This window comes from Pan troglodytes, chromosome 23 (genome assembly GCF_028858775.2).
Source record: "Pan troglodytes isolate AG18354 chromosome 23, NHGRI_mPanTro3-v2.0_pri, whole genome shotgun sequence".
NCBI classification, from domain to species: domain Eukaryota; kingdom Metazoa; phylum Chordata; class Mammalia; order Primates; family Hominidae; genus Pan; species Pan troglodytes.
The window spans coordinates 21,219,656-21,233,260 of NC_086016.1; the positions used below are offsets into that span (position 1 = coordinate 21,219,656).

At 53.6% G+C, this 13,605-nt stretch overlaps 1 protein-coding gene across 15 annotated transcripts in view; it reads right to left on the reverse strand.

Moving 5' to 3' along the window:
• CLTCL1 (clathrin heavy chain like 1) overlaps window positions 1-13,605 on the reverse strand; it is a 113,555-nt gene that overhangs the window by 12,635 nt on the left and 87,315 nt on the right. For 11 of the 15 annotated variants that reach the window (XR_010155973.1, XM_024352828.3, XM_024352825.3 and 8 more), the window contains 4 exons: window positions 9,227-9,391; window positions 7,631-7,738; window positions 4,385-4,552; window positions 4,162-4,311 (listed from right to left, as the gene is read on the reverse strand). Coding sequence is in view for 11 of the 15 variants with exons in the window: in XM_024352828.3 (XP_024208596.2) it covers window positions 4,162-4,311; window positions 4,385-4,552; window positions 7,631-7,738; window positions 9,227-9,391 (591 nt within the window). In the remaining 4 variants the exon portion in view is untranslated. Of the gene's footprint in view, window positions 1-4,161; window positions 4,365-4,384; window positions 4,553-4,923; window positions 5,026-7,630; window positions 7,739-9,226; window positions 9,392-13,605 lie in introns of all 15 variants that reach the window. The other 4 variants (XR_010155975.1, XR_008541773.2, XM_054675731.2 and 1 more) reach the window with 3 other exon arrangements.

A 13,605-nucleotide genomic window follows, 5' to 3' on the forward strand; every position in this document is an offset into this window, starting at 1 on the left:
CAGGCTGGAGTGCAGTGGTGCGATCTCTGCTCACTGCAAGCTCTGCCTCCTGGGTTCATGCCATTCTCCTGCCTCAGCCTCCTGAGTAGCTGGGACTACAGGCAGCTGCCACCATGCCCGGCTAATTTTTTGTATTTTTAGTAGAGCCGGGGTTTCACCGTGTTAGCCAGGATGGTCTCGATCTCCTGACCTCGTGATCTCCCCACCTCAGCCTCCCAAAGTGCTGGGATTACAGGCGTGAGCCACCGCGCCCAGCCCTGGCGATGTCATTTGGTGGCTTGCTGACTGTGGCATCGATGTCCAGGGCCTGGACACAGCTCTGTTCAGGGAGCATGCAAGCCAGATGGGCATGAACCAAGACAGTGGTGGTGAATGTGTCTGCGTGAGTGTGGGGGTCCCGGGATGTGCACAGGGCACAGCTGGAGCTAAAGTCATGCTGGGATCCCAGGGTGATCACCACTGGAGCCTCTAGCGCTGCTGGGTTTGGGTGACCTGGCAAAAATGTGGGGCCCGATGGGGTCTTCTGACTAAAAGGGGTCTAATGGTCCCACTATGGCTTACTGGCCACTTCAGGGTGTCTTCTTTCTCCTTCTCTTTTCCTTTTGTGCTAGAGCACTCACTGTCACCAGAGATTCTGACTCAGACAGGCAGCAGGGTCCCTAGTACCCGCCACCATGGATTCAGAGCAGAACAGTGAACTGGCCCCATCACAAAGCTTCACCTATGGCACTGGTGGGCCCCCAGACTCTGCCACAGGCCACTGTGGGTCCGCTCCTATTGGAGCTCTAGCACCTGTCAGCCTTCTAGGCTGGCCCTTTACTCAGCAGCAGGGCCAGGACATGGGGACCTCAACTAGACACTGAAGAAGCAGAGAGCAGTCAGGATGTGATGTGGGGCTGAAGAGAAGGGTAGGGACTCAAGTTCATCTTCTGTGGCGAATCACCTCCTCAAAGCCCCACCTGCTTCCCCGCCAACCACAAGGCTCCTCAGGCCTCCCGTGAAGGAGAGGAACCATCCAAGGACAAGCCCATTTCACTGAGACTCTTGCAGGTATCACGCGAGTGGACAGACTTGAAGTGGGGCACCAGCAGTCCTAGCTTCCCTTGTGGGACACCTGGTACCATGTGCGCTCTTGGCCCTTTCAACAGGTCCATGCAGCATGGCCGGAATGCCATTTAAGGTGGAGTATAACTGCCATGTTCCCACCCAGTTCCTCTGGTGTTGAGGCCTGCAGGGACACACATCTCTGTTAGGCTCAGCTGCCGGGATCTGGAGCCCTCTGCACTACAGGAGGAATGGAGCGGCGGGGCCCCTCTGGAGCGTCCTCCAGATCCAAGCTGAAAGACAGGATGGGGTGAGTCCACTAGCCACGTGCCAGGACATGGAGCACTGGCAGGCCCGTGCCCACTAGCATGGTCAGCACGGACAGCCAGCACCCCAGAAGACATGGTAGTATCCCTGTTTTATACAAGGGAAAACTGAAGGCTGGGCGTGGTGGCTCACGCCTGTAATCCCAGCACTTTGGGAGGCCAAGGCGGGCGGATTGTGTCTGTAATTTATTCCTTCCGGTGGGTTCTTGGTCTCACTGACTTCAAGAATGAAGCCACAGACCCTCATGGTGAGTGTTACAGCTCTTAAAGATGTTGTGTCCAGAGTTTGTTCCTTCAGATGTTGAGAGGTGTGAGTTTCTTCCTTCTGGTGCGTTCGTGATCTGGCTGACTTCACAAATGAAGCTCCAGACCTTCGCAGTGAGTGTTACAGCTTTTAAACGTAGTGCAGACTCAATGAGTGAGCAGCAGCAAGATTGATTGTGAAAAGCAAAAGAACAAAGCTTCCACAGCATGGAAAAAGACCTGAACAGGTTGCCACTGCTGGCTCGTGTGGCCAGCTTTTATTCCCTTATTTGGCCCCACCCACATCCTGCTGATTGGCCCATTTTACAGAGCGCTAATTGGTCCATTCTACAGAGTGCTGATTGGCCCATTTTACAGAGTGCTGATTGGTACGTTTTTTACAGAGTGCTGATTGGTGCATTTACAATCCTTTAGCTAGATGCAGAGTGCTGATTGGTGTACTTACAATCCTTTAGCTGGACACAAAATTTCTCCAAGTCCCCACCCTACCCAAGAAGTCCAGGTGGCGTCACCTCTCAAGATCACCTGAGGTCAGGAGTTTGAGAACAGCCTGCCCAACATGGTAAAACCCTGTATCTATTAAAAATACAAAAATGAGCCGGGCTTGGTGGCAGGCACCTGTAATCCCAGCTACTCTGGAGGCTGAGGCAGGAGAATCGCTTGAGACTGGGAGGCGGAGGTTGCAGTGAGCCGAGATCGCGCCACTGCACTCCAGCCTGAGTGACAGAGTGAGACTCCGTTTCAAGAAAAATAATAATAAAACAAAAAAAGAAGAGAAAACTGAAGCTGAGATTCCGCCACAAGCTCCAGGGTAGCTGGTTGGCGTGCTGTGCTGCACAACCTGAAAGAAGCGCCCACCAGATGCCAGGCACCTGCCATGGACCACTTGGTCGGGAGGAAACATGATGTCCATTGTATGGATGGGATAACGAGGTTCACAGCGGTGACACCCCTAGCCCACATGGAGAGAGACAGTGAATGGCTGAGCTGGGGTGCCCCCCGTCTGAGTTAGCAAGCTCCCCTGCTCAGGCTGCTGCTGGCCCAGCCCTATGGCTAAGTGGATTCCTGCTATCGTGTGCCCCAAATACAGATTGGATGTCGTCCATCTGATTGGACCCCTGCACTGGCGAGTATCCTCCTACCCCCTTCACACCTGAGCTGACAGTGTCTGTCTCCCACACGGCAGGGTGTAGTAGAAGCATCATGAATCACACAAGGAACTGGACTCAGCCATCAGCCCTGCAGGCACCAGATGAGAGATGCTGCTCTCCCACACAGTGAGTCTCAGCTGTCCTCCTATTATTTTATATGCCAGTAAGAAACAAAAGCATGGCCACTTCCACCACGGCTCAGCAATTTTTAAAAACACCCTAATATCAGAGGAGTTACAATGTGAATAAAATACACACAGGATTGATCAAGTATGGATTTTCCAGCACACAGACAAATCTACAAGGCAGCAGCCACGTGTGCCAGGCCACAGTAAGGTATGACCTGGCCGCACTCCCTCCAGCAACCTGCAGACTCTGCTCAGGGTGGGACGCCCCATCAAAGGCCCCCACCTTCACGTACCACCATGCCCAGTAACATGGATGTCCTCCAACAAGAAGCTTGGGCTTGTGGCCTGGTGCTCAATACTGGGTTCCTTCAAATAGTTCCCAGGAAAGGCAGAGGCTGAAGGCCTCACCTGGCAGCACACGTGCCACTCGCGCCCACCCTCAGTAGCCACATGTGGAAAAGAGGTGCATGAGCGAGGCCACAGCTCACTGCTGTGCCACTCCAGTCACAAGCCGACTGTGACAAGTTAGTTACCCAAAGACCATGGCGCAAAGTGCAGATACCCAATGCAAAGGGATGGGGGCTGAGGATAAAGAATTCCAGCCCCTTCACCAAACTCACATACAGAGCTGGAGAGGGGTGGGTCCTGAGGTTGAACTCTCTAAGAGACCGGAAACAAAATAACAAAGGCTCACTTGACCATGGCACCCAAACCCGACACCACCCAACAGTGTGGCTGCTGGCAGAGAAACTCGGGTCCCGGTTTAGCCCAGTTAGGCTACAGGATGGAGGCCCACTCCCAGACAGGTAAGGCCGCTGGTGCTGGGGAGAGACATGAACTAAAAAAAAAAAAGGTCCAATGGTGAACAATAACCACAGGAAGTGGGGGTGGGAGCCCTGAGCTGACAGGGCAGAAGGAAGAATGAACTGAGGCCTGGCCACGAGGGCGTGGTATGGTGGGAGGGGCGGGCAGGCAGGGCCACAGGGCCACGGCTGCATGCTGGCCTGACCCCGCCCACAGCTCAGCTGTGCATCGCTAGATGGGTCACCTGCCCTTCTTAAGTGTCAGTTCCCTTCAAAGATGGAATTACTACCATCTGCCCAGAGGGTGGTGGACTCATACAAGTGAACGCACACACAGCATGGGGGCATGCTGGTACTCATTCCGCTCCCACCTGCCCATTCCCCTGCACCCAGAATAGGGCCTGGCAGAGGCTGGCAGGAGCCAGCGCTCTGTATCCCCTCTTACCTTGGTAATGATGTCCTTGAACTGACCCTCCTTCCAGGCCTCAGTGGGGTGGCTCATCATGGTGAGCACAGCATTGTCATACTCCTCGTACTTGTCATAGAGGAACACCAGCTCAGCCCACAGGTGTGCCTGCTCTGCAGCCCTCAGCACCTGGACAAGGAGGTCAGGGTCGGCTTGTGCTGCACGTGGCCACGGCTGCCAGACTGCAAGGAATACACGGTACCTTTGGGATGTTGACACGGGACCAGAAAAGCTCCAGATGCTCCAGCATCTTCTGTGGCTTGAATTTGGAGTAGAGGATGGCCAGCTCAGTGAACATGCCCATGTGGGCCCGCTCCAGGCCCAGGGCCGCTTCCAACAGCAAGATCAGCTCCTCAAAGTAGCCACGATCCTAGCAGACCAACAGCCACGCGTGGGGCAGAATGATTGCATGCCTCCTGCAGCCACCCTCCAGCCCATGCCCACGCCGCAGGGACTGTGCTTGTGACTGGGAATGATCCCGAGGAGGCATGTGTGAAGAAAACGTGTATACATACTGTGCTACAGATCATGCCATTTACTTAGCAACTTATTGGATCATCTGACAATTACCAGTGGCACACTGCACTACAATTTTCAAGTTTAGTAAGTGCAAATTAGTATTGCCAATTTTATTTAAAGAATTAGAAAAAAAAAATAGGAAGTGGGTGGTAACAGGGTCTGGGAATGATTTGTTTTAATCCCTTGCTACAGCTCATTACTGAGATCCTGGCTCCAACAAACCTTCAACTCCACTCACGATGCCACGTGGCTGTTGTTTCACTGTGTCCCTAATTATGATGGCCAGTCCCTTGCATTCAGCCCCACACGCCTCTGACACTCTCCCTGGACAAGACCAGACGTCTGGTTACAGCCTGCTCAGCATGCAGAAAGCCTGGAGAAACACCCAGCCATGTGACCCTTTCCCTTTACTCTAACGACCACAGCCCTGGGAGGGTCCGACCTAGAGGACTGCCTCACACCTCTTGTTTTCCCAAGGAGGACACCCTTCTGTGCCCCCTCCACTCTCAGACTAACCTCATTTCCCAGTGGCACACTTGTCTGCTGGCAGCATCTGCACCCCCCAATCAGCTACAGACACGCCGCCTGTGCTCCTGTCTGGAACCTGCCCAGCCTGCAGCTCCATCCCACCTGCTTGCCTACCAAGGCCACAGCTCCGGTGACTCCTCATTTCTCTTCTGCCTTATCTTCACTCTCCACAGCTGGGTTCAGCAAGCATCCCGCTCATCCTCCTATCCTAAACACCCTCTTGACCCGATGTCCCTGCTAGCTACCTCCCATTTTTTCTACTTCCTTTTGCAGCAAAAAGTCCTCACAACAACCATTCCCATTCCTCTCCCTGTTCTCTCCAGCCACCATCAGGCTGAGTCTCTCCCAAGCTCCAGGTCACAAGCAGCCCCCTGGCCCTGCCATCCTGCTGTCTGCTCAGCAGCAGGCCCTGTCCCTGCTGACCGGCCCCTCCTCTCCAGTGCATCCAGGAGCCAGCACACTCTCTGGGTTTTCTTCCCACTGTACTGGCTGCTCCTGCTCCCCTCCTCAGCCCACCCCTGTTGGGCAGTCTGGTCTTTTCACCTACACTCAACCCCAGGGGACTGCAGGCAAACATAGATGGATGTGGATCACCTATATGTCAGCAACTCCAGGTTCACTGCTCTAGCTAGGCCCCTCCTCTGTGGAGCTCCAGATCTGTCTCCAGCTGCCTACATGATGCTCCTACCTGAACATCCAGCGGGCAGCTCAAGACTTAGCACCATGTGTCCAAAAAGTAATTCTTGTCCTTCCCTCCCATGCTGCACCTTCAGTCTTCCCCTCATCCACTGGTGATAACTCCGTTATTTCTACTTATTCAAGCCAAAACCAAATGGAGTTATCCTGGGCTTTTCTCTCTCACTCCACATCAGTGCACTAGCATATCAAGGTGGCTGCTCATTCAAAGCACACACCCAATCCTGATGGCCTGATCACCTCTCACCCTGTCACCACCACCCTAGTCAGAGTCACTGTCCCTTCTCGCCTAGACCACTGCAACAGCCTCTAGCTGCTCTTCTGGCTCCTGTCCCTACTCCTCAAGTATGTGGTCTCAGCACATGAGCCACCATGATCCTTTTACCCCCGACAGCCCTGCACCCATCCCAAGTACAGCCCGTGACCTTCCTAACGGCCTGAGATCTGGCCCTCCGTCAGCCTCTCTGCCCCATCTCTGGCTCCAGCCCCTCCCTTGAATACACAGCACACTTCTGCCTCAGGACTTTGCCTGGCCACTGACCCTTCCCTCAAATGTTCCCATGACCAAATCCTTCCATTTCTTCAGGTCTTTGCTCAAATGTCACCCCCTCAATTGCTGCTACCTTGACCGCCCCTTTATGAAACTCCATCCAGGCACTCCTATGCCCTCAAACCGGCTCCATTTTCCTCTATAACTGATCACCTTCAAACACACTATATAATTATTCATTAGGTTTGTTGCTTGCCTGCCAACCTTGCTGAATGCCAATTCAATTAAATAGAGGCTTTTCTGTTTTGTTCACTGACACAATTATTGAGAATAATGCCTAGCACACAGTAGGTACTCAAAGATTTGCTGACTAAATTGTTCTTTTGTCAGCCCTGTACTGCTTGATCACCCTCCCTGTTGGCTTTCCAGTTCATTTCTCAGGCGCCTCTCTGGGGGTGGGAAAGCATTTCTCATTGAAAAGCTAATATCCCAGCTAATATCTGGACACTCTGGCGCTGGTGCGAGCCCCTCCAGACAACGTCTCACATAGTGAGGGGTTTGGGGCTCAATTTCCATGGCCATGGTGACACTGCTGAGCAGAGTCATATCCCATCTTCGTCTGCCTTGACTAACCATACCTGGAGTTGTCATGTGGCTCTAGGAATCCCACAGGTGGAAGCCCAGGTCCCTAAACACACAAATCACTGTCTACCAACCACTCAAGAGAGCCTACCTACAGCATGAACATACAGGGCCACACCCTTCCAAAGGGTCCAGGTGGGGTTCCCTCTCTTGCCTGTGCTTTGTCCCTAAGGCACTTGAAAAACAGACTACTGGGGCTGCACACTGTGGGGAACTAGGCTATGGACTAGAGCTCTGCCACCACCAGCCCAGTATTCTCAGTAACCCTCCAAGGGTTGTTCCCGTCATGCAAGCCACTGACTGGGCTTCTGAAGGCCCAATAACACAAGAGGATGGAGAGAACTTAAAAAACACAAAATCCCAGCCAGCCATGAGGTCGAGGATAGCTAACAAGGCAATTGAATTTAGTTCATAAATGACTGTCTAACACATGAATCTTCCCCTCGGGGCCATGCTTCATATTTGCAGATGCAACACTGTGATGGTCACGAGCTAAGGGGATGACCGTGCCTCTCTGTGGAGTGTTTAGGCATCACTTGTCATCTGCATTACCAACAGAGATCATCTGGTCACCTGGTAATAGCACATCAGCTCCTCCAGCTCATCTGCATGAATGACGATGTGAAGACCACACAGCTGTGCAAAGCGGAACTCCTGTCCATCCACACAGGCAAAGCACACCTAGGGGACGGAGGGCAAGCGTGAGGGTCCCCAAGACAGGACACAGCACCACAGCAGCTGACTTACAAGGGACACAGTTGCAAATGCAGAAATACCAGCAGTGGGGTATTTTAAGTTGGATTCTGAACAAGTAGCTAACTCTATGATGAATTGTACAAGACTGGGAGGAAAAAATATGACATTTGTAATCTGCAGGCCAAGGGGGTGCTTGAGACCATGGAAAGAATAAAGTTTGTGTATTACTTCGTAGGCCCTGAGTTTTGTTCAGGTGGCAGGAAAGTCATGCTGGAATTTCAGGTTTGGGGTTTGAAAAGGAAGGCTAAAAAATAATGACCATCAGAATGCATCTCATCTGAGTGTTGTTTTCACGGGGGAGCTTGTTTTAATAATTTTTTAGACTACTTTTGTTTTCTGCACTGTACAGTATGTATACTTAATGATAACAAGCCTTGAGAAGTGCAGAATTCCCCTGTACAAAAATAATCACATAAGCCAGTGTCATTAACTTGAGATATAATCTTTGGCCCACTGTTTCCTATGTGTGATGCATACACCAGCACACTGACAAATTTCCCACATAAACACAGTGGAATTACATCATACATTCTGCATGATGATATATTCCTCGCATAATATTGGCAACATCTTTTCCTGCAACTCTGCCTATTCATCTTAAACAGCAGGGTAGAGTTGTAATGCATACATTAACAAAGGCCTTGGCCAGGCGCAGTGGCTCATGCCTGTAATCCCAGCACTTTGGGAGGCTGAGGTGGGTGGATCATGAGGTCAGGAGATAGAGACCATCCTGGCTAACATGGTGAAACCCCAACTCTACTAAAAGATACAAAAAAATTAGCCGGGCGTGGTGGCGGGCGCCTGTAGTCCCAGCTACTCGGGGGGCTGAGGCAGGAGAATGGTGTGAACCCGGGAGGCAGAGCTTGCAGTGAGCCGAGATCGTGCCACTGTACTCCAGCCTGGGCGAGAGAGCTAGACTCCATCTCAAAAACAAAAACAAAACAAACAAACAAACAAAAGGCCTTGACATTGGACCTTTAGGCTAATTTTAATCTTTCATTAAACAATGCTGTTTTGGATATTTCTTCAGTTTTTTCTACTTGAAGATGGATTCTGATATTATCAGAGAGCCTCCAGACAATTTACCAATTTGCCACAAAGGACCAACAATGTAAATTTACACTGATTATGCAAATAAGGTGACATGATTTAAAAGTGTTATGAAAATACTTATAATACTGGTAATTCCATGCTATTAAGGCTACCTCTGGGGGCCAACTGGTTCCACATCAGATTCTCTGGGGCCTCTGTTCCAACTACAAACACTAGCCCAGAGACTCTGAGAATCCCAAGGGTTCAGACCCCTGCCTGGGCAAGAGACCGGCACCCAGAAGAGTACCGAGCAGAACGCAAAGGACACGGAGAGCGTGCCTGTCCAGCACACTCTGCCATCTGCAGTTGCCCGCTGCTCACCTCCTTCCATGTCCGGGTGCTGCTGGCCTTGCGGCTGTTGTCCACTGCTGCCTGATACTCACCGAGGTGAACCAAGGTGGAAGCCAGGCGGGCAAAGTTAGAAACATTGCTATAGAGCAGCTTGGCAGCCTCGTACATTCCCTCCTCGTAACAGCGGTCTCCAACCTACGGATAATAGGGTAGCTCGACTGAGACACTCTTCAATGGGAAGATTTCTCCAGAGTTGCTTTTAAGTTCCTAGATGGCAGAGGTATTTTTGTTTGCTAGGGTGGTAAGCATCTTTCTGATCGCACCAGTGACCAGATGAAGTTGGCCTTGGCTTTCTAGTCCCTGGACACCCTCCTCCACCTCAGGGGGCGCTTCTACCTGCCCGCTCCTATCTAACCCTGCGTTCTGGCACCTCTCAGGCCCCGGCTGTCACCTACCACATCTGCACCCCACTGGGCCTGGGCTGAGGAGGTGTGCTCCTTGCTGCTTCCAAGCCGTTCCCCTTCCTCCTCAATAAAAACCGTTCACAACCAATCTTGTGTCAGGTATCACTCACCAGCCCTAGTTTCTGATGCCATTTACAAATCTTTCTCATTCTCTGGCAATTTATTTGACTTCCTATGAGCTGGGGACCTTGTTCTTCTCACAAGAACAAGTCACTGCCATAGCCACACCTTACACCTCAGAAGAGAGATGCCAGCCCTGGGAACCTTCCACAAGTACCTACTCTGCCTAGCACTGCCCAGCTCGCCATCCTGAGCGCCTCAACTCCACCAGTCCAGTGACTGGACTGAATTCCTGCAGCCCTGTCCATGCCCAACTTGCACTTGCCCCAGCTGGTGGCCCCAGATCATGCCGGACAGCTCCTGGCATTCACCCTTGACTCTCCTGATTGTTCTCAGTCCTGCTCAGAGCTAGTTCTCTGCCCATTCCATACCTGTGGCTGCAGAGCTAAACACAGACAGCAGAACCCCAAAGTGCTGATGGGTCTCTCTAAATTCATGAAGGCTAACATCAAATGCACTGGCAACACTACCCATCCTACTTCCGCCATCCACAGCACCTCCCGCACCAACCCTCCTTCCGCCATCCACGGCACCTCCCCCCCCCACCCCTCCTTCCGCCATCCACGGCACCTCCCCCCCCCACCCCTCCTTCCGCCATCCACGGCACCTCCCCCCCCACCCCTCCTTCCGCCATCCACGGCACCTCCCCCACCACCCCTCCTTCCGCCATCCACGGCACCTCCCCCCCCACCCCTCCTTCCGCCATCCACAGCACCTCCCGCACCACCCCTCCTTCCGCCATCCACGGCACCTTCCGCACCACCCCTCCTTCGCCATCCACGGTACCTCCCGCACCACCCCTCCTTCCGCCATCACGGCACCTCCCCCAAAACCCCTCCTTCCGTCATCCACGGCACCTCCCGCACCACCCCTCCTTCCGTCATCCACGGCACCACCCGCACCACCCCTCCTTCGCCATCCACGGCACCTCCCGCACCACCCCTCCTTCCGTCATCCACGGCACCTCCCACACCACCCCTCCTTCCGTCATCCACGGCACCACCCGCACCACCCCTCCTTCGCCATCCACGGCACCTCCCACACCACCCCTCCTTCCGTCATCCACGGCACCTCCCGCACCACCCCTCCTTCCGTCATCCACGGCACCACCCGCACCACCCCTGCTTCACCATCCACGGCACCTCCCGCACCACCCCTCCTTCCGTCATCCACGGCACCTCCCACACCACCCCTCCTTCGCCATCCACGGCACCTCCCGCACCACCCCTCCTTCCGTCATCCACGGCACCTCCCGCACCACCCCTCCTTCCATCATCCACGGCACCTCCCACACCACCCCTCCTTCGCCATCCACGGCACCTCCCGCACCACCCCTCCTTCCGTCATCCACGGCACCTCCCGCACCACCCCTCCTTCGCCATCCACGGCACCTCCCGCACCACCCCTCCTTCCGTCATCCACGGTACCTCCCGCACCACCCCTCCTTCCGTCATCCACGGCACCTCCCGCACCACCCCTCCTTCGCCATCCACGGCACCTCCCGCACCACCCCTCCTTCCGTCATCCACGGCACCTCCCGCACCACCCCTCCTTCCGTCATCCACGGCACCTCCCGCACCACCCCTCCTTCGCCATCCACGGCACCTCCCGCACCACCCCTCCTTCCGTCATTCACGGCACCTCCCCCACCACCCCTCCTTCTGTCATCCATGGCACCTCCCCTCCTTCCGTCATCCATGGCACCTCCCCTCCTTCCGTCATCCATGGCATCTCCTGCACTATCCTACTTCCGTCATCCATGGCACCTCTTGTACCACCCCTACACGCCTGTCATCCATAGCACCTCTACTGCCACCCCTCCTTCCATCATCCATGGCATCTCTCATGTTAACTCTTTCATACCTCCTTCTCTTCTCAAAGCTCTAACGATTCCTCAAGCTGAGTATTTGGCTTCCCTTTTCCTGAGAAAACAAACTATCAGGAGAGCCTTTCACAGCACAGTGTCCGTGGAATGTCCTTCCTATGCCACCAAGGCCTGCTCCATGGATGTCCCTGACCCCCTCTCCACATGCTCCATGTCAGGGTTTCAGCAAATCCCTGCATCAGCATCCATCACCTTCTGCACTCATCCACTCTGACAAGCTTAAAGAACCACTGTTCTTTTCTCTAGTTTAAAACAAAACAAAACTGGCCAGGCACAGTGGCTCACACCTGTAATCCTAGCATTTTGAGAGGCTGAGGCAGGTGGATCACCTGAGGTCAGGAGTTTGAGACCAGCCTGGCCAATATGGTGAAACCCTGTCTCTACTACAAATAGAAAAATTAGCTGAGCGTGGTGGTGGGCGCCTGTAATCCCAGCTACTCAGGAGGCTGAGGCAGGAGAATGGCTTGAACCTGGGAGGCAGAGGTTACAGTGAGCTGAGATCGCACCACTGCACTCTAGCTTGGGAGGCAAGAGTGAAACTCCATCTCAAAAATAAATAAAATAAAACTAATCCAACTTGCTCTGCCCTCAACTTACCTGGGGGCTGTCAGCCTGTTTCCATGCTTCCCATCAGAGCACAGTTCTCAGGGAGTATCTGTGTGTCTGTAACAGTTGTCCCCTGTCTTCCTATTCTCTCTGCAATCCACTCCAATCAGGCTTCTGCCAGCCTCTCTGCCAGGGTCACTGCTCCTCCAGACAGACGCAGACATGGTTTTCTGGACACCCCTGCCTGCTTTTCTCCCACCCCGCTGGCCAGTCTCCATCTCCCCCTCTCGCTGCTGTGGGGCTTTGGGGTGCTCTGGCTTCTTTGGTCCATCCCCCCCCAGCCCCACACCCCCACTGCCATGCTCTCCCACACAGGTGGCGGCTGTGGGTGCTGCCTGTCCCTGGAGGCTGCCCATGCACATCTCTAGTCTGGGCTTCTCCTCTAAAACCTAACTCCTACTTCCAGCTGGACAGATCCACATGGCATCTACTAGAGGTCCGACTTGTCCGAATATGAGTCCTGATGCCCCCAGGCAGTCCTCACACACTGTCCCCACATTGGTAAGCATGACTCCCCACACCCCCGAACTTGACCCACCCTCACTGCTTCTCTTCTCACACCCCATTTGGCAGCACACTCTGCTGGCTCTGCCTTCAACACACATCCAGAAGCTGACTACGCTTTGTACTTGCCTTGCCCACTTTATCTGCTGTCGCTGCCCCTTGCGACATCACTGCACCATCCTCCTCTATGCACTCCCTGCTCCACCCTTGTCCTTCGCTCTGTTTGTAGCATAGCAGCCAGAGGGGTTCCGCTGACCCCTAGACCAGATCATTTTCCTCCTCTGCTCAAAATGTCCAGTCTCACCCAGAGCAGAAGCCAGAGAAGCCAGAGTCCTGACGACAACCCCTGAAGTCCTGACCCGCAGAGGCCAACAGCTGCCTCTTCCTACCGCTCCCCAAGCCTCTCTCGCTGGATGGCTGTGGTCCAGCCAGGGGCTCCTGCACCCCACAATGCTCCTCACAGGATCCTTGCACTTGCCCCGCTGTCTTGTTCTAAGGGCTCCTTCCCAGAGGTGTACAGACTCAGCACTTACCCAGGGGCCCTTTCTAAAACCAGAATGTCCACTGTCACACCCACCGTTCCAACGCTTCCTATCCCTGCCTCGCTTCACTTAGCTCCTTATATTCACCATTTAATAGATCACAGTATTTTTAAGAATCTTATGATTCACGGGGCAGAAATCTGATTACCATTTTCCCTGCTACATCCATAGCCCCTACTCTGGCACACAGCTAGCTGATGCTTAATAAAAGGTGATGAATGCATAAATGAAGTATTCTATCAAAGGGGTAAGCATGTAAGACTTGTTACTGCCAATTTACAGGAAACG